The sequence below is a fragment of the Muscardinus avellanarius genome, assembly GCF_963383645.1.
Source record: "Muscardinus avellanarius genome assembly, chromosome: 12".
NCBI classification, from domain to species: Eukaryota; Metazoa; Chordata; class Mammalia; order Rodentia; family Gliridae; genus Muscardinus; species Muscardinus avellanarius.
The window spans coordinates 36,886,791-36,912,774 of record NC_137798.1 but is presented as its reverse complement, the minus strand read 5'-3'; the positions used below and the strand labels follow the sequence as shown (position 1 = coordinate 36,912,774).

General features: G+C 39.4%; 1 protein-coding gene across 8 annotated transcripts in view; it reads left to right on the top strand.

Moving 5' to 3' along the window:
- Nucleotides 1–25,984, top strand: part of HECTD1 (HECT domain E3 ubiquitin protein ligase 1) — a gene marked incomplete at both ends in the record, with an annotated part of 106,727 nt that overhangs the window by 22,851 nt on the left and 57,892 nt on the right. For all 8 annotated transcript variants that reach the window (XM_080706757.1, XM_080706756.1, XM_080706752.1 and 5 more), the window contains 8 exons: nucleotides 1,809–2,090; nucleotides 2,188–2,458; nucleotides 5,357–5,433; nucleotides 5,518–5,616; nucleotides 10,314–10,428; nucleotides 12,676–12,850; nucleotides 21,341–21,479; nucleotides 21,688–21,858. In XM_080706757.1, the coding sequence (XP_080562883.1) occupies nucleotides 1,809–2,090; nucleotides 2,188–2,458; nucleotides 5,357–5,433; nucleotides 5,518–5,616; nucleotides 10,314–10,428; nucleotides 12,676–12,850; nucleotides 21,341–21,479; nucleotides 21,688–21,858 (1,329 nt within the window). The remainder of the gene's footprint in view (nucleotides 1–1,808; nucleotides 2,091–2,187; nucleotides 2,459–5,356; nucleotides 5,434–5,517; nucleotides 5,617–10,313; nucleotides 10,429–12,675; nucleotides 12,851–21,340; nucleotides 21,480–21,687; nucleotides 21,859–25,984) is intronic.

The following is a 25,984-nucleotide window of genomic DNA, read 5'->3' as shown; positions in this document are numbered from 1 at the left end:
TCTCAGTAAAAGAACCCAGCATAGCCAGACGTGGTGGTACACACTTGTAATCCCAGTATATGGGAGACTGAGACAGGAGGATTATAACTTTGAAGCCAGTCTCAGCAATTTAGTGAGGCCCTCTACAACTTAGTGAGACCCTGTTTTGTTTTGTTTTATTTTATTTATTTATTTATTTTTTTTGCGGGTCTGGGGATGGAACCCAGAGGCATTTGATCTCCGAGCTACACCCCCTGCCCAATTTTTTATTCTTTATTTTGAAACAGTGTCTCACTGAGTTGCAAAGGGCCTAAGTAGCTGAGGCTGTCTGCGAACTGTGATCCTCTAGTCTCAGCCTCCCAAATGCTGGGATTACAAGCGTGCGCCACCACACCCGGCTGTGAGACCCTGTTTTTTGTTTTTTTTTTTTTAAGATTTAAAGAAGTTTATTAGAAAGATAGAAATACAGAAAATAGAAATACAGCCCCATGCCAAAATGGCATGAGGGGGTGACTCGAAATGAATACACCACAGAGACCCTGTTTTTTTTTTTTTTTTTTTTTTTTGGTGGTACTGGGGTTCCTGGAAGCCCTTCTACCTCCGGCTACACTCCCAGACCTATTTTATATTTTTGAAACAGGGTCTCTTACGCCAGCGCGGCTGGCTTCGAACCTGCGCGATCCTCCTGTCTCCGCCTCCCAAGCGCGGGGATTACAAGCGTGCGCCACCATGCCCGGCAAGACCCTGTTTTAAAATAAAAAAGATAAAATAGGGGTGGGGGTGGAGCAGAGAGGTAGAACACACTGGGTTCAATATCCAGTACAAAAAAAAAAACAGTCATAATTTTATTTGTAAAGCTTGGTTAAATTACTATAGTTTAGAAAATGGAACTTCACTTTTTGTGCTTCTTTACTATTTAGAAAATTTTCAGTGATAACTTAGAGATTATCTTGGCAAAGCTGTACATTATAATAGTAATAAAGCTGGATGTGGTGGTGCATGCTTGTATTCCCAGCATTTGGGAGGCTGAGACAGGAGGATCATATATCATGGACAGCCTCACCTCACGAACAGCCTCAGCTCAGAGAGCCTCAGCTCGCATATATCTTCAGCTACTTAGGCCCTTTGCAACTACTGAGACCCTGTTTCAAAATAAAGAATAAAAAAATCGGGCTGGGAATGTAACTCGGAGGTACCAGCAAAAAACACACACACACAAACACATGCGCGCGTTAACATTTTTGAGCTTTTACTGCCCGTCTACATTTCTTCTATGTGCTAGCTCCCTTAAGGTGAAACAGTGAAATATAGGTATCATTATTATATGTTTTTTACAGATGAAAGAACTGAGTCCTTAAACAGTTAAGTGACTTTCTCACATCATACAGTTAGCAGAAAATGGAGCCATGACATGATTCAAATCTAGATAGATTATACACTTTATCACTTTGCTGCTATGCTTGCCTGCTGGCCTTTCTTTTTCTTCTCTTGTTCATGCTAGGTAAGTACTCTTTTCACTAAGATAATCCCAAACCACTACAGCTGCCTTTCCTCTAGTGTTAATATTGAATTGATCGGTATTAGCCTTTTTTTTTTTTTTTTTTTTTTTTTTTTTTGCGGGTCTGGAGATGGAACCCAGAGGCATTTGACCTCCGAGCTACACCCCCTGCCCTATTTTTTATTCTTTATTTTGAAACAGGGTTTCACTAAGTTGTGGAAGGCCTCACTAAGTAGCTGAGGCTGTCTACGAACTGTGATCCTCTGGTCTCCTGGCTAGTATTAGCCTTTTTTAAGGTGAATATTATCCATGTGCATATTTATGTCTTTAGGTTTCAGATGGAGCTCTGAGATGTTTTGCATCACTGGCTGACCGATTTACCCGTCGTGGTGTTGATCCAGCTCCATTAGCCAAGCATGGGTTAACTGAGGAGCTGTTGTCTCGAATGGCTGCTGCTGGTGGTACTGTGTCAGGACCGTCATCAGCTTGCAAACCAGGTCGCAGCACCACTGGAGCCCCTTCTACAACTGCAGATTCCAAACTGAGTAATCAGGTGTCAACAATTGTAAGTCTGCTCTCAACGCTTTGCAGAGGCTCTCCAGTAGTAACGCACGTAAGAATGTTTTTCAGTCTTTGCTCTTTAATCTTCAGAAAAAGTGTATTTGCTTAATACAAATATATTTAAGGTTTGTTCTCCCATTTTCTTTTAGGATCTCCTGAGGTCAGAGCTTCCAGATTCAATTGAAAGTGCATTACAGGGTGATGAAAGATGTGTGCTTGATACCATGCGTTTGGTTGACCTTCTCTTGGTGCTATTATTTGAAGGACGAAAGGCTTTGCCTAAGTCTAGTGCTGGGTCTACAGGCAGAATCCCAGGACTCCGGAGACTGGATAGTTCTGGGGAGCGCTCACATCGGCAGCTTATAGACTGTATTCGAAGTAAAGATACCGATGCACTTATAGATGCAATTGACACAGGAGGTCAGAATATATGTTTTTTAAAATAAAAAACTATAAGCCAATTATAAGCAATTTCTAGTTTCTCAATTTTCGGACAGTATTCTTAGCAATTGTGCTATGCTGTGCCAATCCCTTCAATATCCTCCCCTCTTCTTATATGTAAGTTCCATAATTATCAGCCTGATGCATGGTAAGATCTTTATAAATACTTGTTGAAAGGATAAAACTTCTACAGAGTTTGGAATTTATCTGTTTTATCACCTGAAGGAAATTCTGCCAGTTCTGTGGTAAATTGGAGAATTTAAGTGTTCTATCAAGATTGATAGAAACTGATAAGAGTAATTTACAGTAATATATACTAAAATTTGCTACTGATGCTGCTTGAGTTGATGATCAAATATAACTGTATAAAGCCAGGCACCTTGACACATGCCTGTAATCCCAGTACTTGGGAGGCCAAGACTGGAAGATCATAAGTTGGGAGCGGCTTTGCCTTGGTCAGTATTTTCATTGGTATAATTAAGAACAACTGACCCAGCTGGGCGTGGTGGTGCATGCTTGTAATCCCAGCATTTGGGGGGGCTAAGACGGGAGGATTGCGGAGACAGCCTCAGCTACTTAATGAGGCACTTTGCAACTCAGTGAGACCTGTTTCAAAATAAAAAACTGACTCTATAACTTAGAGGAAGGGAGATTTATTTGGTTATGGTTTTCTTGGAGATTTTGAGTATAGTCCATGTGAGACTGGGGACCACAGATCTTAGGGCATGGCAGCAGGAAGCAGAGAGAGGGCGAGTGCAAGGCTTTGCTCTCACGATATGGAGACCAAAGCAAGAGAGGGCACCAGCAAGGGAAGGAGGAACCATATATAATCTCCAAGGCTGCACCCCAGGGATCCACCTTCTCCAGCTACACCCTACCAGCCTGGCCACCACCCGGATAAATCCATTACATGTCAACCCTGAGCTTTATACATGATCTCTTTAAGAGGCACTGCTATTTAACTTTGATAGCAACTGATTGAAACTCTGTCTCAAAACTAAAAAAAGCAGGGATCTTGAAGGTATAGCTCAATAGTACCTCCATCACCAAAAAAAAAATTTTTTTTTCCACATTTATGAAAGTGGCTAAGTTGTTTCTTTTCTTTTTCTTTTTTTTTTTTTTTTTTTGGTGGTACTGGGGTGGAACCCAGAGGCCTCCTACCTCCGGGCTATACTCCCAGACCTATTTTCTATTTTATTTGGAAACGGGGTCTCACTAAGTTGCTGAGAGCCTCACTAAGTAGCTGAGGCTGGCTTCGAACTCATGTGATCCTCCTGTCTCAGCTTACCAAGAGCGGGGATTACAAGCGTGCGCCACCACGCCCGGCCTTGTTTCTTTTTTTATTGTGGTACTGGGGATGGAACCTAAGGGCTTTCTATTTTCAAGCTACACCCCCCAGCCATACTTTTTTTTTTTTTTTTTTTTGAAACAGAGTCTCACTAAGTTGCAGAGGGCCTCACTAAGTAACTCAGGCTGGCTGCAAACCTGAGATCCTCCTGTTTCAGCCTCCCAAGTACTAGATTAAGAGTGCGTCACCACGCCTAGTTTAGATTAACTTCTTTTCCACAATTATGTCATTATGCAACTATTACTGTTAGGTTATACTTTAATTTTTTCTATTTCATGTTTATTTTTAAGGTTTAAAGCTTTTTGATTCCTCAGTGATGTAAAAATTTTTAGCTGGGCATAGTGGCACGTGCTTGTAATCCCAGTACTTGGGAGGCTGAGACAGGAGAATCACAGGTCCGTGGCTAGCCTCAGCAATTTAGTGAGACTCTGTTTCAAAATAAAAGAATAAACAAGCCGGGCGTGGTGGCGCACACTTGTAATCCCAGCATTCGAGAGGCTGAGACTGGAGGATCGCCGTTCGCTACTTAGTGAGGCCCTCAGCTACTTAGTGAGGCCTCAGCTACTTAGTGAGGCCCTCCGCAACTTAGTGAGACCCTGTTTCAAAATAAACCATAAAAAATATGGCAGGGGATGTAGCGTGTAGCTCGGAGGTCCAGTGCCCCTGGGTTCCATCCCCAGACCTGCAAAAAAAAAAAAAAAAAGAATAAAATAGGGCTGGGGGAGTAGCTCAGAGGTTGAATGCTTCTGAGTTCATCTCCATGACCACACACATACCCACACAAAAATTAGAATGTTTTCTTAGCTGCCCTTAAGTTTACTGGCTATTTACTATTGTATAATAGACCTCCATATTTAAAACAGTCTAAGCCTGAGCTGGGCGTGGTGGCGCACGCTTGTAATCCCTGCGCTTGGGAGGCTGAGACAGGAGGATCACACAGGTTCGAAGACAGCCTCAGCTACTTAGTGAGGCTCTCAGCAACTTAGTGAGACCCTGTTTCCAAATAAAATATAAAAACGGTCTGGGAGTATAGCCCGAAGGTAGAAAGCCTCTGGGTTCCACCCCCAGTACCACACACACACAAAAAAAACCCAACAAAAAAAAACAGTCTCAGCTGAAATGGTATTGCATGCCTGTGATCCCAGTACTTGAAAGGCTGAAACAGGAATATTGTAGGTTTTTGGCCAGCCTTGGCAACTTAGTGCAATCCTGTTTCAAAATAAAAGATGAAAGCCAAGTGTAATCCCAGTATTTGAGAGGCTGAGATAGTAGAATTGCAGGTTCAAGGTAAGCCTCAGCAACAGTGAGGCCCTGTCTCCAAATAAAAAATAAAATAGAGGATGGAGCTCAGAGGTAGAATGCTCCTGTGTTTAATTCGTAGTATCACATGTACACACAATAAATAAAACAATCTCTTGGCTCTGTACTTAGTTGATTATTAATAGTAACCTATAAATGTTGTAAACTTTAGAATAAAGCTCACTGTTATAATGACTTTAAAATTAAGTTTTTTTCCTTCAAACTTTCAGCCTTTGAAGTAAATTTTATGGATGACGTAGGTCAGACTCTATTAAACTGGGCATCTGCTTTTGGAACTCAGGAAATGGTAAGCTAATAAATAAAAGCTAGTGTTTTAAATCAAGGTAGAAGTATTAATAAAGCAACTTTATGATTCTTCATCATTTTATAGGTAGAATTTCTTTGTGAGAGAGGTGCTGATGTTAATAGGGGTCAAAGGTCATCATCATTACATTATGCTGCATGTTTTGGAAGACCTCAAGTAGCAAAGGTAAAATCCAGGTTTTTAAATTACCAATTTTTTACAATTACATGGTTCAAAAATTAGAGTGATATAAAAACTTCTGATTAGTCTTGCTATCTCCATCTATTCCATTCCTCTTTTTCCATTATAATTGCTTTTATTTAGTTTTCTTGGCTCTTTTTTAGTGTTTTTTAATAGAGATTCAAGTAAAAACAAATCTATATGCTTATTTTTCTTTTATACAAAATGAAACATATACACTAATCTTTACTTTGTTTCTTTCATTTAATAATGTATATTGGAGACTTCTCCCCTGTTACTATGTAGAGAGCTTTTTTTTTTACATCTAGATGCTTAACCTGTTTTGGTATGTTATAAATTAACTCTGAAGTCAGATGTGGTGGTGTATGCCTGTAATGCCAGTACTTGGAAGGTTGAGACAGGAGGATCTCAGGTTCGAGGAGAGTCTCAGCAAATAGTGAGACTTATCAACCTAGCAAAGCTCTTGTTTCCAAATAAAAATAAAATAGGGCTGGAGGTGTGGCTTCATGTTAGAATGTCCCTGGGTTCAATCCCCAGTGCTCCAAAAAAAAAGTTAACTAGTCACCCATAGGTGAACATGCGGTTGTTTTTCACTTATTCTTAGCAATGAATAAGTGCTTGCATATTGTTGTTTTTTCTGTTCATCATTTAAACACATGTTTGTAATCCCAAAACTTGGAAGGTAGAAATAGGAGGATTGCAGATTTGAGGCCAGTTTCAGCAATTTAGCAAGATACTTGGTGAAACCCTGTTTCAAATAAAAAAAAAATATAAAGGGCAGGGAGTTTAGCTCAGAAGTAGAATGCGCAATACCAAAGCAATTCCCAATACCAAAGCAAAGCAAACAGACCCTTTGTTTTCAGAGGCTCAGTAACTCTTTAACTCCTGCTTTGGAGATTTCTTTCTACAATTAGAGAAATTGAGATTTAGAGAAGTAAAATGAAAAAGGTTGAATCAAATGTATGATCTAGGTCTCTAGAATTTGCCTGTTGTGAATTAATTTGGTGTAATGCAAGGGTAGTCCACTTTGAAGTCAGGCACACCTACAGTGAAGTTTCTGCTAAGGCACAAAGTGATTGTGACCTTTTGTGAGTTTCATAAGTTTGACTTGAAGTTTTCTCTGTAAAAATAGGTATATACTCCTCCCAAAATGATTGTGAGAATTAGAAAAAGTACATATAAACCGTTTATGTGTTATAGTAGTCAGCACATTGTAGATGCACAAATGACAACTGCTATTATTGTCATTTTCACACTAGAATAAAATTTTTGGTAACAACTTAGTAGCTTTCTAAATTGGGAAAGGTGGCCAGTTGTGGTGGTACACGCTCGTAATCCAAGCATTCAGGAGGCTGAGACTGAAGGATCGCGGTTTGTGGATAGCCTCAACTACTTGGTGAGGCTCTTTGCAACTCAATGAGACCCTGTTTCAAAGTAAAGAATAAAAAAAAAAAAACATAGGGGGTATAGCTTGGAGGTAGAATGCCCCTGGGTCCCATTCACAGTACAATAACAACAACAAAAAAAAAATTGGGAAAGGTGATCTCTTCATGTTCAAATTGGTTTAAGTTGATTAGGTTTTAGAGCCAATGCTGCTTTGAATGGCAATTAAGCAGTTTGGGGTTTTTTGTTTCTTTTTTTGTAGTGTTAGGGGATTGAACTCAGGGTGGGCCTCCTGCCTGTTAGACAAATGCTCTGCCACTGAACTACATCCCCAACTGTGTTTCAGGTTGTTTGTTTGTGTGTTTATGTTTGGTACTAGGTATTGAACCCAGGGACATTTTACCTCTGAACTACAACCCCAGTCTTTTGTTTGTTTTGTTTTTACAGTACTGGGGATGGAACCCAGGGTCATGCAATCTCCAGGAAGCACCTCCAACCCTATTTTTTATTCTTTATTTGGAAAAAGGATCTCACTAAATAGCTGAGGCTGGCCTCCAACTGTCTCAGTCTCCCACCATGCCAGCTATTTCTTTTTTCTTTTTTCTTTCTGTCTTTCTTTTTTTTTTTTTTTTTTTTTTTGTGGTACTGGGGGTGGAACCCAGGGGCTTTCTACCTCCCAGCTATATTCCCAGACCTATTTTTTTTTTTTTTGTACTTTATTTGGAAACAGGGTCTCACTAAGATGCTGAGAGCCTCACTAAGTAGCTGAGGCTGGCTTCGAACCTGTGCGATTCTCCTGTCTCAGCCGCACAAGTGTGGAGATCACAAGCATGTGCCACCATGCCTGGCTTTATTTCTTGTTTTTGAAATAGGGTCTTGCTATGTTGTTGAAAGTCTCGGTGTGTTGCTGAGGTTGTCCTCAAACCCATGATCCTCCTGTCTCAACCTTTCAGGTACTAGGATTGCAGGCATGTGCCACCACCCTGCTTGGCTATTTCAGTTTTTTTTTTTTTTTTTTTTTTTTTTTTTTTTTTGTGTGTGTGTGTGTGTGTGTGGTACTGGGGATGGAACCCAGGGGCTTTTCTTCTTCTGGGCTATACTCCCAGACCTATTTTATATTTTATTTGGAAACAGGGTCTCACTAAGTTGTTGAGAGCCTCACTAAGTAGCTGAGGCTGGGTTCAAACCTGTGCAGTCCTCCTGTCTCAGCCCCTAAGTGCTGGGGTTAAAAGTGTGCACCACCACACCTTGCTTATTTCAGTTATTTTTAAAGTCAGCCAGTTAATAAAAATGTTTTTATTTATCCACTGTGATGAAAGTATGTAGTCTTAGAGCCAGATGTGGTGGTGAACACTCGTATATAACTGGTTTGGGGGAGGCTGAGAAAGGAGTAGTAAAAGTTTGAGGCCAGCTTGAGGAACCTAGCAAGACCCTGTTTCAAAATTTTAAAAGCTAGGGATGTAGATCAGTAGTAGAGGGCTCTTGGGCGCCATCTTCAGTGTGATAAAATCAAAAAAGAAAAGTAGAGCCGGGCATGGTGGCACACACTTGTAATCCCAGAATTTGGGAGGCTGAAACAGGAGGATCTAGGTTCACAGAGAGTCTTGGCTACTTAGCGAGGCCCTTCACAACTTAGTGAGACCCTGTTTCAAAATGAAGAATAAAAATTAGGGCTGGGGTGTTGCTTGGAGGTAGTATTCCCCTGGGTTCCAATCCCAGTACTGCAAAAAATAATAATAATAAATAAATAAAAGCAAGCAATCTTAGCATAGGTCCTGACAGGTTTAGAGTAGAAATAGAAGTAAAGGACAGATCTTGATGATTATTTAGTCAAAGAACTAACTTTCATTTAATAATTTTCACTATATAGGAAATGATGAATTTGATTGTTAGGTCATAAACTTAATAGTGCCTCTGTTAACATGAAGAAATCGACAGGAGAAATTTGGAGGTGACAAGTTTATTTTTTTATTTTTTGGTGGTACTGGGGGTTCCTGGAAACCCTTCTACCTCCGGGCTACACTCCCAGACCTATTTCATATTTTTATTTGGAAACAGGGTCTCTTAAGCCAGCGCAGCTGGCTTTGAACCTGCACTATCCTCCTGTCTCCACCTCCCAAGAGTGGGGATGCGCTGCCACACCCGGCAGGTAACAAGTTTAGATTGAAACATAGCTAAATTTGAGGAATAATAAACAAGTGAAATTAATTTATAATTTTTCAAGATATAAATAGCTGGTGTGTGTGTGTGTGTGTGTGTGTGTGTGTGTGTGTGTGTTACTAGGGATTGAACCCAGGCGCATTCCACCTCTAAACTATTCCTCCAGCCCTATATTTTTGTTGTTGTACTGGGGGTGGAACCCAGAGGCTTTCTACCTCCGGGCTATACTTCCAGACCTATTTTTATTTGGAAACAGGATCTCAGTTAGTTGTTGAGAGCCTCACTAAGTAGTTGAGGCTGGCTTGGAACCTGTGCGATCCTTCTGTCTCAGCCTCCCAAGCGCACGTATTACAAATGTGCGCCAACACGCCCGGCCCCAGCCCTATTTTTTCTTCTTTATTTTGAAACATGGTCTCACTAAGTTGCAGAGGGCCTCACTAAGTAGCTGAGGCTATCTTTGAACTGTGATTCTCCTGTCTCAGCCTCCCAAATGCTGGGATTACAAGCATGTGCCACCATGCCTGTCTCAGACCCAGGGGTATTCTACCTCTGAACTACTCCCATGGCCCTTTTTTATTCTTTTCTACTTTGAAACAGGGTCTCACTAAGTTGCAGAGGGCATTACTGAATAGCTGAGGCAGGTCACAAACCTGCAATCCTCCTTTCTCAGCCTCCCAAGTATTGGGATTACAAGCATTCACCACCATGCCCAGCTCCTTTTTTTTTTTTTGGTACTGGGGGTGGAACCCAGGGGCTTTTCTCCCTCCAAGCTACACTCCCAGACCTATTTTATACTTTATTTGGAAACAGGGTCTCATTAAGGTGCTGAGAGCCTCGCTAGGTAGCTTGGTTTCGAACCTGTGCGATTCTCCTGTATTATTTATTTTGAAACAGGGTCTCCCTGTGTTGCCCAGGTTGACCTGAAACTTGTAATCCTTCTGTCTCAGCTTCCCAAGTAATGAGATTACAGGCACGTGCAGCAGTGCTAGCTTGAATAGCTGCGTTGAAGGTGATAGATGCAAAGGCAGAGACTTGGATTAGTATTTGCATGAACAAGTAATTTTGGAAAAATCATTAGATTGTAGAATTGGATGTCAGTGAAATAAGCAATTGTTGTATTCATTGCTTTTCTCCTCAAGACTCTGTTACGCCATGGTGCAAATCCAGATCTGAGAGATGAAGATGGGAAAACTCCATTAGATAAAGCGCGAGAAAGAGGCCATAGTGAAGTAGTGGCTATTCTTCAGTCTCCAGGTAAGTAATAAATTATTTTAGGCCATTTGCTATTACCTTTCAGCTCACTTCCCATAGAAGTAGCTTTTTATAGACACATTATCATACAAATGAACTATTGCTATAAATAATTACATACATATATCTTTACATTTGATAAACCTTTAATAGTTTACTGTTCTGTGTTCTTAAGACTGAGTGAATGGTTATAGAATGATCAAAGCCTAGAAAATTTAACATATTTGGGAATGTCAGGTAAAGAAAAAAAATGGATATTGTGTAGATAAAGTAATTCAGTTACATTTTTAAGTTTGCACTGAGTTGATGAATGTAGAGCATCTGTGAAATAGTTTTTGGAAGCAAATGGAGTATTTAAAATTATCTCCTTAATTTGCTATTCAACTCATCTAATGATTCATATACATACATACATACATATATATAATATATATAATACACACACACACACGTATATAAGCACACTTTTTTTTATGGTGCTGAAATGGAACCCAGGGGCATTCTACCTCTGAGCTATACTCCTGTCCCAATTTTATTATTGTAATTTGGAACAAGAGTCTCACTAAGTTGTGGAGAGTCTCAGTAAGTTCCTGAGGCTGGCCTCGAACCTGTGATCTTCTTGTCTCAGTCTCCCAAGTACTGGAATTACAAGTGTTTGCCACATTTGGCTAGGTTTTTTTTTTTTTTGGTGGTACTGGGGATGGAACCCAGGGGCCTTCTACCTCCGGGCTATACTCCCAGACCTATTTTATATTTTATTTGGGAAACAGAATCTCGCTAAGTTGCTGAGAGCCTCACTAATTAGCTGAGGCTGGCTTTGAACCTGTGTGATCCTCCTGTCTCAGCCTCCCAAGCGCAGGGATTACAAGTGTGCGCCACCACGCCTGGTTTAGGATTTTTTTTTAAAAACACCGTCAATAGATACAATGCAAACCAGGCGTTGTGGCATGCACTTGTAATCTTAGCATTCCAGAGGCTGAGACAGGAAGATTTTGGTTCATGGCCAGCTTTAGCTACTTAGTGAGGACCTCTGCAATTCATTGAGACCCTGTTTCAAAATAAAGAATAAAAAATAGGGCTGAGCTGGGCATGGTGGCGCATGCTTGTAATCCCAGCACTTGGGAGGCTGAGTCAGGAGGATTGCAAAGGTTCAAAGCCAGCCTCAGCTACTTAGTGAGGCTCTCAGCAACTCAGTGAGACCCTGTTTTCAAATAAAGTATAAAATAGGTCTGGGAGTATATCCTGGAGGTAGAAAAGGGCTGGGGGTGTGACTCACGTAGAATGCCTCTGGGTTTCATCCCCAGTACTACAAAGAAAAAAAAAAAAAAACATGTAATGCCCTAAGCCAAGTGTGGTGGCGCAGGCCTGTAATCTTAATATTTGGAAGGCTGAGACAGGAAGATTGCAGATTTGTGGCTAACCTCAGTTACTTGGCAAGACCCTCAGCAGCTTAGTGTGACCTTATTTCAAAATAAAAAATAAACTGGGTGTTAAGATGCGTGCTTATAATCTCATTTTGTGAGAGTCTGAGCCAAGAGGATCTCAGTTTGTGAACAGCCTTAGCAACTTAGTGAGGTCCTCCACAACTTTGTGAGACCCTATTTCAAAATAAATAATTAAAAATAGGAGCTGGGCATGGTGGTGCACACTTGTAATCCCAGCATTTGGGAGGCTGAGACCAGAGGATTGTGGTTCGCAGACAGCCTCAGCTACTTAGTGAGGTCAGCCTTTGCAACTCAGTGAGACCCTGTTTCAAAATAAAGAATAAAAAATTGGGCAGGAGGTGTAGCTCGGAGGTCAAATGCCTGTGGGTTCCATCCCCAGACCAGCAAAAAAAAAAAAAAAATAGGGCTAGAGAGTTAGAATGCTCCTAGGTTCAATCTCCAGTACCCCTCCAACACACACACAAATAAATAAATTAGGGCTTGTGGTGTAGTTTGGAGGTAGAATGCCGTTGGAATCAATCCCCAGTATCAAACAAAACAAAACAAAAAATACCCCATTATTTATTTATTCATTGTTAATTTTGATGATGCTGATGATCCGTGTGTGTGTGTGTGTGTGTGTGAGTGTGTGTGTGTTTTGCTGGAAATTGAACTCAGAGCTTCCCACCAGCCAGCCATATACTCTGCCACTGAGCTGTCTCTCTATCCCTTAGATGATTACAGTTTGAAGTGAGTATATCTCAAGATTTTTATTTTCCTTGAGTTTCCAAGAAAAGTATTTCTTTGAACAATACTTTGTCTGCAGGTGATTGGATGTGTCCAGTTAACAAAGGAGATGATAAGAAAAAGAAAGATACAAACAAAGATGAAGAAGAATGTAATGAGCCCAAAGGAGATCCAGAAATGGCACCGATATACTTGAAAAGGTTATTGCCAGTATTTGCACAAACATTTCAGCAAACTATGCTGCCATCAATAAGGTAGTTATTCATACTATTTGTAATTGTGCTCTTTGTATATGGTTTATTTTCCTTTTTTAGGAGGATTTGAGGTTTATTCTAACATTGGAAGGCACAGTAAGAATAAAAATTTAATTGGAATTGGGAAAGTCATATCTTTGGTGATCTGTTAAGAAAAAGTGTTTGGAAAATCAAGAGGATTAGGTTTTTTTTGTGTGTGTGGGTCTTGGGGTGGAACCAAGGGCATTCTACCTCCGAGCTACACCCCCTGCCCTATTTTTTATTAATTTTGTAACAGGGTCTCACTGAGTTGCAAAGGGCCTCACTAAGTAGCTGAGGCTGTCCACGAACTTCCATCCTCCAGTCTCAGCCTCTCAAATGCTTGGGTTACAAGTGTGCACCACCATGCCCGGCTGCATTAGATTCTTAAACACATTTGTTATAGTTCTGAATATTAACTCACTAAACAAATTTTGATAAGTATTGCAAGTACTTAATTTAGCTCTATGGAAGCCTGTTGGTAGGTTCAGTGTGAGATGGCCACTGGAGGAGTTAATATAAACGAGACTTGACTTCTGCTTCCTGAAACCTTGCCAGATTAGTGAGGACAAATGAAACAGTGTGGAGTGAGTGGCACATGACAGATAAGACTTAGAATTCTCTGGAAACAGATGATTTCACTAGTTACTGGTTTGAGCAAGTTGGAGATTTTACTCAGAGATGAGATTTAAATTGTAGACAGAGCCAGGTGTGGTGGCGCATGCTTGTAATCCCTGCGCTTGGGAGGCTGAGACAGGAGGATCGCACAGGTTCAAAGCCAGCCTCAGCTACTTAGTGAGACTCTCAGCTACTTAGTGAGACCCTGTTGCCAAATAAAATATAAAATGGATCTGGGAGGATAGCCCGGAGGTAGAAAGCCTCTGGGTTCCACCCCCAGTACCACCAAAAAAAAAAATAATAATAATAATAATAATAAATAAATAAATAAATTGTAGACAGATTGGAAGCATGGGTAGGGAATGTGCAAATACATGGAGATATGAATTAATCTTTCAGCAAGTCCTTCTGGCTTTCTCTCTGTACTATATATATCCTGCCATTTCTGACCATCTTTTATTTATACTGTGGTTTAAGCTCCTGTAGATCATAATTTGACTACTTAGTAGCCTCTTAACTAATCTCTTCTTCTTTCATGCGGCTCCATAATCTGTTCATACATGTTAGACTGAATTATATTTTAAAATTATAAATTATATCAAATCACTGTCCTGTTTAAAACCTCCGTAGCTTCTGATTGGCCATAAATTAAAAACACTCTTCCTCTCAGGCTTGCAAGGTTTTCCTCAATCCTCAGCTAGTTCCCCAACTTCATTTAGCACTATCTAACCTTTGTCCCTTACACTTAACTATGCTGGCCTTCTTGTTTTTGGAACAATTCAAGTATATTTCTACCTTAAGGCTTTGCACTTGTTTTTTTATCTGCTTGAAACTTTCTTTTCTCAGATCTTTCTGAATGGATGGTTGCTTCTTGTTATTCAGATCTCAGTTAAAATGTTACAGCTACTAAAGTCTGTTCATTTAATTTAAATTTATCTCTAGATAGGACTCTTTTTTTTTTTTTGGGTGGTGGTGGTGGTGATGGTTCTAGGGATTGAACTCAGGGCCTTGCACATAGTAGGCAACCCAGGGCATCTTTTTGTATCAGTCATGTTTGAATGTCTTTACAGAGTTTACATTATCTGGAATCTTTTTTTGTTTTACTGTTTGACTTCCCTTTAAAATAAGCACCATGAGAGTGGGCCATTGTGTACTACTCTTATTTCTACAAATGCAAGGGTATATAGACTAAGGTCTGATATTCTGGTCCTCAAGAGATACTTACTGAATTGATTAAACAAGTGTTTTGTTAGCAACTGCAAGTGTTTTTCTATTAATGGAGTACAAAATATGTTTAGAAAGCTCAGTTGATCAGGTACATAGGAGCTTCTTATGGCCTGTGAAAGTGTTTGTAGGCCATGGTAATGAATATGGACATTATCTCACAGTTAAAGGATTATTAAAGACCAAGGAGAAAATTTGATGCAGTTAAATTTCTGTGTGTGTGTGTGTGTGTGTGTGTGTGTGTGTGTGTGTGTGTGTATTACTAGAGATTGAATCCAGGGGCATTCTACCTCCAAGCTATACCCCCGGCTCTATTATATTCTTTATTTTGATACAGAGTCTCACTAAGTTGTGGAGGGCCTCACTAAATTGCTAAGGCTGGCTATGAACCTCCTGTCTCAGCCTCTCTAGTAGTGGATTTATAAGTGCACCACTGTGCCCAGCTTTATAGTTATATTTTCCATTTGTAAAGGTAACTTTGGCAGTCTCGTAGAGAGAAGGATAAAAATTGGGCAAATGTTCATTGCAATGGTAACTTCACACAGCATAGTAAAAACAAATTTAGGAGTTGGAAGGTTGTATAGGGATTGGTGACTAGTTAGATGTGAAGCTTGAAAGAAAAGGAGTAAATGCTAACTCCCAGGTATTTGGTTGAGTGATTGGGAGTTTAATTTTAACCATTTTAAGTTCAGAATAATTTTAATTTTATGAGATTCAAGTATTTCAGATACCAGTATTATGAGTTGACATTAAAGTTTAAGCAGTATGCTACATAGAGAAGTGACAGCAAAATAATTCACTGTGAACATTTAAGAACTTAGTTTTTAATTCTTCCTCAAATAGCTACAGATGTGTAGGTGTGAGTGGGGCCACTTTTTTTTTTTTTTTAACAAAAACTTCAAATCAGAGAAATTAGCAAGTTTTGAACAAAATAATTTGGTTTAAAAATTTTAGCGGACAGGGCAGCTGTCCTTGCCTGTAAAATAATCTTAAGATGTTTGTGGAGTGGAAGGGCTTTGTGATAGGACCATTAGAAATTATAATGTATTGCTGGACGTGGTGGTGCATGCTTGTAATCCCAGCGGTTGGGAGGCTGAGACAAGAGGCTCTCTGCAACTCAGTGAGACCCTGTTTCCAAATAAAGTATAAAATAGGTCTGGGAGTATAGCCCAGAGGTAAAGCCCCTGGCTTCCACCTTCAGTACCACAAAAATTATAATGTATGCCACCATGTATAGGATTCCTTTATTGGGTGGTAATTTTCTGTCATCTTTTTAAATATTTGAAGATTATCTAACTATAATTTTAGCTTTACTATATTTGATGCTAGATTCTTCCAGGTAATAATTAGCAGACACATTTATTTATTTATTTATTTATTTTTGCGGGTCTGGGGATGGAACCCAGGGGCATTAGACCTCTGAGCTATACCCCCTGCCCTATTTTTTATTCTTTATTTTGAAACTGGGTCTCACTGAGTTGCAGAGGACCTCACTAAGTAGCTGAGGCTGTCCGCGATCCTCCGTAATCCCAAATGCTTGTAATCCCAAATGCTGGGATTACAAGCATGCGCCATCACGCCCAGCCTAGCAGACACTTTTAATTATGGATAGGAATACAGTATACATCTTAGTTAAGAGTCTCTGGACTCAGCTCAAAGTATGTCCAAATGCTAGCATTGTCACTTCCCAGACAGGTGACTATGTAAAAACCTAAACTCTTGATCTTAGTTGGTTCATTACTAAGATGAGGACAATTATATTTAATTATCTTCAGGTATGAGAATAAGAATTAAATATATCTAGCCGGGCGTGGTGGCGCATGCTTGTAATCCCAGCATTTGGGAGGCTGAGACCGGAGGATCGGGACTCGTGGACAGCGTCAGCTACTTAGTGAGGCCCTCTGCAACTCAATGAGACCCGGTTTCAAAATAAAGAATAAAAAATAGAGTAGTAGGGGCTGTAGCTCGGAGGTAGAATGCCCCTGGGTTCCATCCCCAGACCCGCTAAATAAATAAATAAGTAAGTAAGTAAATAAATAAATAAATAAATAAATATTAAATATATCATACATGTTTAGCATAGTGCCCACCATATTAGAGGCATATGAAAAATGGGAGTTTATTTTTTAACTATATAGCAAAATTAATGAGGAATAGGTTACAACCTAAAGTTTTGCCTTTTTAGATCAAATTTGTCAGAAGAGTAAACAGTCACACAGTTAAAGGAGATTCTACACACTGACATTGGCTCTTTTTTTTTTTTTTTTGGTACTGGGGATGGAACCCAGGGGCTTTCTACCGTTGGGCTATACTCCCAGACCTATTTTATACTTTATTTGGAAACAGGGTCTCACTAAGTTGCTGAGAGCCTCACTAAGTAGCTGAGGCTGGCTTTGAACCTGTGCAATCCTCCTGTCTCAGCCTCCCAAGTGCTGGGATTACAGGCGTGCGCCACCACACCCGGCTGACATTAGCTCTTATATGTGTATCTTGGCTTTGCATGGTGTCTGTCAGGAAATAAAAGTCAGAAACAGATCAGTGAAGGATTCAAAACAGAAGATAGCTATATCAAGTTTGTTAAAAACCTGGTTATTCCTATCTATAATATCTTAGACTAAGGACTTCTCTGCTTAGTTTTAGAAGAAAGGATATACTGAATTTCAAAGAGGTTTGGTAAGTAAACATCTTAGGGGCTATTATTAATAACTGAACAGATTGAGTCTATAGCAAACCAGAGATCCTTGAGGATTCGTTTATTTTATTCAAAATCAATGAGAGAAAAGTAGACTTGTTTGGGTAAAGGGAGAAATTGTTCTTGGATGAGAATATTAAATAATTCTAAGATATAAACTCTTCCAAAATTAATTTATAGGTTACGCAGTTCTAAGGAAAATAACTACAGAATTTGTTTTAGAACTTGACAGATCCCAAAGGTCATCTGGAAGAATAACTTAGGTGAGAATGTTAAAAAAATATGGAAAGCTAGTGTAAAGCTTTAGTAATGAAGTCTTTATTGAAGCTAGTAGAAGAATGTATAAATCATTAGAAGAACAACCCCCCCAGAGTGAGTTATATATAGGAATAGAATTATTATAGTGAAGATTTCTTAGATCATTTAGGGGAAGAATGGTTATTAATAGTACTAAAATATCTGCTTTGCAGATTTACTTGAAAAATGTTTAGTTCTTCATTGTATGTTCTAAATCTAAATTGTAGAGAGTTAAAATAAATTTTTAAAAGCACTTAAAAATCTGAGCATAGTGGTGCATGCTTGTAATTCCAGTACCTGGGAGGCTGAAGCAGGAGGATCACAGGTTTCAGGGCTAGCTTCTGCAATATTAACAAGGCCTCTGCAACTTAGTGGGACCTTGTTTCAAAATAAAAAATAAAATGGGCTGGGGGTATAGCTCTGAGGTAGAATGCTCCTGGGTTCCATCTCTAGTACCACACACATACAAGCTTTTTTTTTTATTTTGGTGGTACTGGGGTTCCCAGAAACCCTTCTACCTCTGGACTACACTTCCAGACTTATGTTTTTTTTTTTTTTAATTTGGAAACAGGGTCTCTTAAGCCAGTGAGGCTGGCTTCGAACCTGCGAGATCCTCCTGATCCACCTCCCAAGCGCAGGGATTACAAGCATGCGCCACCACCCCTGGCACATACAAGCTTTTAGGAAAACAAAAAGAAAATAAAATGTGACGTTTATAAGGCTTTGATAAGAAGGATTTTCAAAACTTGATGGCAGTTATGAAAACTATTGTTTTTATTTTGTATTTTCTTGCTTTTAGTGCTAGAGATTTAACTGAGGGCATACCAGGGTAGCATTCTACTACCAAGCTATATCACTAATGCTTGTTTTTTTACTTATTTACTTATTGATTAATTACAGTACTGGGGACTAAACACAGGGCCTCACACATGTGAGGCATGCACTGTACCTCTGAGCTACTTTCTCCTTTTTTTGTTTTTTGTGACACTGGGGATTGACCCCAGAGGCATTTTACCTCTGAACTAGACTCCCAGCTCTATTTTATTTTCATCTGGTCTAACTAGGTTGATGAGAGTCTCAGTTACTGAGACTTTCCTCAAACCTGTGATTTTCTGTCTCAGCCTCCCAAGCACTGGGATTATGAGAGTATGCCACCATTTCTGACTTCTCTTCTTTAAATTTTATTTTGAGACAGGGTCTCACTAAGTTGCTGGCTTTGAACTTGGAATCCTCCTATTTCAGCTGCCAAGTTAGCTGGGAGTAATAGGTGTGTGCCACCTAGATTTTTTTATTTGCTTGCATTATTTATTTAGTATTGAGCCCCCTCCCCTTGGCAGGGGAGCACTCTGTCTCTGAGCTACATACCTACCTGTTTTTAATTTTTACTTTGAAATAAGATATTCCTCAGTTACTGTGTGCTGGCCTTGAGCCTGCAATTCTCCTATTTTGACTTAATATACTGGGATTTCGGGCATGTGCCACTGTGCCTGGCTATCCTCATGGATTATGTTATTTTTTTGAGAGGTGAGATCTTGCTGTGTTACCCAGGCTGCTCTTGAACTCAACTCAAGGAATCCTTCCTCAGTGTCCTGAATAATTGGTATTAGAGGTGCACACTACAGTGCCCAGACAAATCTTTCTTTTTTAATCGTATGTAAAAAACCGTACACTAGTATAAGTCAAAAACGTTCTTTATAGCAATAAAAGCACTAAAAACTCAGTCAAATAGCCAGGAGCCAAGTGTGGTGGCTCCACTTGTAATCCCAGTACTTGGGAGGCTGAGACAGGAAGATTGCAGGTTCGAGATTAACCTCAGCTACTTAGTAAGGCCCTATACAACTTAGTGAGACCCTGTTTCAAAATAAAGTCTAAAAAAATGAGGCTGGAGGTGACACTAAGAGGCATAATGCCCTGAGTTTAATCCCCAAGAACGAAAAAAAAAATATGCCAGCAGATTGGTATAACCAGGGGATACCATCCTTATTATACAAAAAAAAATGTACAAATTGATGTAAGAAATTCAGAGGGTATTATTATTATTATTATTATTATTATTATTATTATTATTATTAATTAGTTTTGTTCTAGGGAGTGAACGCAGGAGCTTTCTTCCTTTGAGCTACACCCCCAGTCCTATTTTATTTTTATATTGAAACAGAGTCTCACTAAGTTACTGAGGGCTTCGCTAAGTTTGGCTAGTCAAGAACCTGTTAGCATCCTGTCTCAGCCTTCCAAGTACTGTGGTGACAGGTGTGTGTTTCCATGCCTAGCTCTAAATAGTGCTATTTTTAGTGGAAAAGATTGTAAGTTAAATATTCCAAACTTACTTTATGGATAGGGGTAAACAGGAAAACTTTATGTTGTAAATATTATATGTGGTGTACTTACTCATTTTTTGAATTTGAGATCAGGCTGTGTAATTTATTAGCTCTGTGACCTTAGTAGACTGACTATTTTCTTAGTCTCAAGAATATAAAACTGAGATAGTAAAACATACCTTACAGGTTTTGTTGTGTGGATTAAATGAGCTTAATGTTTTTAAGTACATAAAAGTGTTCTTGGCTCATAATGGTTTAGTATTTAATAGTGAATGAGTAAGAGACAGAGAACAAGTAGATAGTCTTATACTGTTGTTAATTGATGTTAAGTCCTATTAGGGCAGTTTGCCTCTTGTCCACCCACTATTTCTTATAGTATTCTTAAATTTGTAATAAAACACATTACTTTCTTAAAGCAAATAGAATGTTTTGAATTCAGCTAGAGTGTTGGGAAGTATTTTGAGATTGCATGCTGTAGATGCACAGCCGTCTCATGTTCATAGTGATTTTTCTTCTTCATCCTTAACCTCAAGTGTTTTGGTATTCTCAGCTTGGTACCTAGAATATTGTTATAGGTGCTTAGAAAAAAATCGTCAAATGAATTGATATTAACTCAAGTAATAGAACAAGTTTCTTTTAGTGTATTATATGAATATGTGTGTATATTTTAAAAGGACACATTGCTTATTGTAAAGTTGTTGAGGTTAGTTTGTGGCTTAGGTGTCTCTTATGTACAAGTCAAAGCAGTGGGTGAACAGAAGGGAACGGAGGTGTGCCAAATTGTTTATAGTTGGAATATTTGGGGCATGGAATTATTTTCATTTATATGAGAAATAGCTGTAGTGAACATGAATTTTAAAATAACAGAAAACAAAGTTTTCATTCAAATTTTGTTTTTTATATAAACTACTGGATGTTTGATGTTAGAGTTTATTATTTTGGGTTATAGGAAATTATAGGTTGTTTACAGTTTATTTACTTTTGTAATAATGGTATTACTTTTACTTGAGTTTCTAAAATTAACATGACATGATAACTGGAATGCTGGTTAAATGTGAAATAGAATAGTATATTTAGAAAACTGAAAATTATCCATTTTGACGAGCTCAATATATTAATAATAGGAAATACTCTTACCTTAAGAGTAAACAAATGATTTTGCTACTGAATTTTAATTTTTTGTATTCTTTTATTAAGTGTACTTTTTAGGAGTATATAAAACCATGTTGAAAAAGATGTTTTCATTAATGCATAGTTGCATTCTGGTGTATTTTAGTCTCTTGGCCTCATAAAATTATTATTATTTTTTTTTTACTTTTCAAGGAAAGCAAGTCTTGCTCTAATCAGAAAAATGATTCATTTTTGCTCTGAAGCACTGTTAAAAGAAGTTTGTGATTCTGATGTTGGTCACAATTTGCCCACCATACTAGTGGAAATCACTGCAACTGTTCTTGATCAAGAGGTCAGTTTCTTAGTTTTCTGAAATGCTTGTAGCCATAATTTTCTTTAGATAGTAGTTATTAAAATAAGTTTTGTTCTAATTTCAGTAAATTATTTTTTGTGTGAAAATTAATGTAATTGTGTACTGTAGGCAACTAAACTTATTTTTATCATTTTCCCTTAATGCCTTTATTATCATGTGTCCTTTTTTTCACCCTACCCCCCCCCAGGATGATGATGATGGCCATTTGCTGGCTTTACAAATCATAAGGGATTTAGTGGATAAAGGTGGTGATATTTTTTTGGATCAACTAGCCAGACTTGGTGTAATTAGTAAAGTGTCAACTTTGGCAGGACCTTCCTCTGATGATGAAAATGAAGAGGAATCAAAACCAGAAAAAGTAAGTGGTCTTAATTGTAGTTGCATTAGAAATAGGGTTTGTTTTGAGGAACTGTATTTTCAGTTTATGATGATTTTTAACAAAATAATTTCAATATGATATAGTGCTGTATATGTATTTTATTTTATTTAGTCTTTTTGTGTTACTGGGGATTGAAGAGATGTGCATTCTACCTCTGACGTATACCCCCAGTCCTATTTAGCAGTATCAAAAATGTTTATTCAAATTCTAAAAATAAGCTGGATAGGGTGGTGCACACTTATAATCTCAGTACTTGCTAGGCTGAAACAGGAGGCCTTCAAGTTTGTAGCTAGCCTCAGCTACATAATGAGGCCCTTCGCAATTTAGTAAGACCCTGTTTCAAAATAAAAATAGGCTGGTGATGTACCTTGGAGATAGAATGTTCCTGGGTTCAATACCCAGTACCATGCCGGGCGTGGTGGCGCACGCTTGTAATCCCCGCGCTTGGGAGGCAGAGACAGGGGATCGCGCAGGTTCGAAGCCAGCCGCGCGCGCTGGCTTAGGAGACCCTGTTTTCAAATAAAAAAATGTAAAAATAGGTCTGGGAGTGTAGCCCGTAGGTAGAAGGGCTTCCAGGAACCCCAGTACCACCAAAAAAAAAAAAAAAAAAAAAAAAAACCCAGTACCACAACAACAACAAAAATTAAAGTTAAAGAAAAAAAAAATGGAGCCGGGCGTGGTGGCACACATTTATCATCCCAGTGCTTGGGAGGTTGAAACAGGAGGATCACAAAGGTTTGAAGCCAGCCTCAGTGACTTAGGCTCTCAGCAGCTTAGTGAGACCCAATTTCCAAATAAAGTATAAAATAGGTCTGGGAGTATAGCCTGGAGGTAGAAAAACTCCTGGGTTTCACCCCCAGTATCACACACACGCACAAAAAAAGAATGGGCTAGAAATGTAGCTCAGTGGTAAAGTATCCTCAGTAATGGAGGAGAAACCAAAAAAAAAAGAAAAAGTGATGCTATAGGGCTGAGGATATAGCTCAGTGTTAGAGTGCTTTGGTTAGTATGAATGAGGCCCTGAGTTCTAGCCCCAACAATGCAAAAACAGAAACAAAAAAAACCTACAAAATTTAAAGCTGGGCGTGGTGGCACTCACTGGTAATCCCAGCATTCAGGAGGCTGAACCAGAGGATCGCGGTTCGTGGACATCTTCAGGTACTTAGTGAGACCCTCCCCAACTTAGGCCCTGTTTCAAAATAAAAAATAAAAAATAGGGCAGGGGATGTGGCTCAGAGGTTAAATGCCCCTGGGTTCCATCCCCAGACCTGCATTAAAAAAAAAGTTGCCCTGTTAGCCACACATGGTGGTGCACGCTTATAATCCCAGCATTTGGGAGGCTGAAACAGGTGGATCGCCTTTCGTGGCCAGCTTCAGCTACTTAATGAGGACTTTTGCAACTCAGTGAAACCTGGTTTCAAAGTAAAAAATAGGGCTAGAAATGTAGCTCAGAAGTAGAATGCCACAGGCTCCAGCCCCAGTGCCGCAAAAAAAAGTTATGCTATTAAAAAAAAACTTAGACGCCAGGCATGGTGGCGCACGTGCTTGGGAGGTAAAGACAGGAGGATCGCGCAGGTTCGAACCCAGCTGCGCTGGCTTAAGAGACCCTGTTTTCAAATTTTAAAAAAGTATAAAATAGGTCTGGGAGTGTAGCCCAGAGGTAGAAGGGTTTCCAGGAACCCCAGTACCACACACAAAAAAACCAAAAAAACAACAACAACAAAAAACAGCTCAGTGTGATGGTGTAGGAGGTAAGACAGGAGGATCTTGGTTTTGAGGCCATCCTCAGCAATTCAGGAAGGTTGTATTTCAAAATTGTTAAAAAATATAAAAAGGGTTGGAGATATAGCTTAGAAGTAGCATGTTCCTGCGTTCAATACCCAGTTTAAAAAAAAGCAACAAAATAAATTGGACTTCAACAAAATTTTGTTCTTAGCCAGGCATGGTGGTGCACGCTTGTAATCCCAGCATTTGGGAGGCTGAGAGGAGGATCTCGGTTTGCGGACAGCCTCAGCTACTTAGTGAAGCTCTTTGCAACTCAGTGAGAACCTGTTTCAAAATAAAAAATAGGGAGATAGAATGAATGCCCTTGGGTTCCATCCGCTGTACCGAAAAAAACAAAAAATTGTTAAGACTAAAGGGCAAGCCAGAGAATTCTCAGCTTTTGTTATCTGAAAATACCTTTATATGATTTTTTTGGGGGGAGGTGGGCTTTGCTGGGGATTGAACCCAGAGTCTTACCCACACTAGCAAGCACTGTACCATTGAGCTATTGCCCCAGTCTGTTTCACTTTCATTTTTTGTGGATATTTTCTTTGCCTACAGAATTTGTAGTTTATTATTTTCCAGTACATTAAAAATGTTCCATGCCCCAAACACAGCCAGGCACATACAAGTGAAAATTCTGAAAACCAGTAATAGTGAAAACAGAAGATTCTCTATATGCAAATGAAAAATCTTATCATAAACTATGCCATTTAGACTACAATGGAACTTTTTTTTTTTTTTTGCAGTATTGGGAGATCAAAACAGGGACATTATACATTCAAGCCACACACCCCCAGCCCTATGTGTGTGTGTGTGTGTGTGTGTGTGTGTGTGTGTGTGGTACTGGGGGGTGGAACCCAGAGTCTTTCTACCTTCGGGCTAAACTCCCAGACCTATTTTTATATTTTATTTGGAAACAGAGTCTCACTAAGTTGCTGAGAGCCTAAGTAGCTGAGGCTGGCTTCGAACCTGTGTTATCCTCTTGTCTCATCCTCCCAAGTGCAGAGATTACAAGCGTGAGCCACCATGCTTGCCTCCTTTTATTATTATTATTATTATTTTTTTCTTCTTTATTCTTTATTTGGAAATAGGTCTCACTGAATTGCAGAGGGCCTCACCAGGTAGTTGAGGCCGGCCACGAACCTGTGATCTTCCTGTCTCAGTCTCCCAAGTATTCAGATTACAAGCATGTACCACCATGCCTGCCCTCATTCTTTTTTTTTTTTTTTTCTTTTAATTGCTTACTGTTATTCTACTGTGTATATATGCTGCATGTTTAATGTAAGATTTATTTACTTATTTATTTTTGTGATGCCGCAAATTGAACCCAGGGTCTCAATGCTAGGCAAGTGCTCTAACATTGAACTATACTTCTAACTTGGAATTTATTTTTTTTTATGTTTTTATTGACTTGAACGCAGGGGCATTTTACCTCTGTGCTACACTCCCAGTCTTTTGGGAGAATAGAGTCCAAGGGCATCTACCTCTGAACTACACTCCCAACCCCCCCCCCCCCCCCCCGCTTTATTTTTGGCAGTACTGGGAATGGAACCCAGGGGCATTCTAACTCTGAGCTACACTCCCAGCCCTATTTTTTATTCTTTATATTGAAACGGAGTTGCACTAAGTTGCAAAGGGCCTTAATAAGTAGCTGAGTCTGGCTGTGAACCGTGATCCTCCTGTCTCAGCTTCCCAAGTACTAGAATTACAAGCGTGTGCCACCATGGCCAGCTCCCAGTTGTATTTTTTATTCTTTATTTTGAAATAGTATCTCACTAAGTTATGGAGGGCCTCACTAAGTAGCTGAGACTGTCCACAAACCTGATCATCCTCCTGTTCCAGACTCCCAAGTACTGAGATTACAAGTGTGTGCCACCACACCCGGCTTGGAAATTTTTTTTTTTTTTTTTGCAGGTCTGGGGATGGAACCCAGGGGCATTCGACCTCTGAGCTATACTCCTAGCCCTATTTTTTATTCTTTATTTTGAAACAGGGTCTAAGTTGCAGAGGGCCTCACTTAGTAGCTGAGCCTCTTCATGAACCACCATACTCTGGTCTCAGCCTCCTGAATGCTGGGATTACAAGTGTGCGCCACCACGCTCGACTGGAATTTATTTATTTATTTTTCATTTATTTACTTACTTATTTTGCAGATCTAGGGATGAGACCCAGGGGCATTCGACCTCCAAGCTACACCCCCTGCCCTATTTTTTATTCTTTATTTTGAAACAGGGTCTCACTAAGTTACGGAGTGCCTCACTAAGTAGCTGAGGCTGTCCGTGAACTGCAATCCTCTGGTTTCAGCTTCCCAAATGCTGGGATTATAAACGTGCGCGTT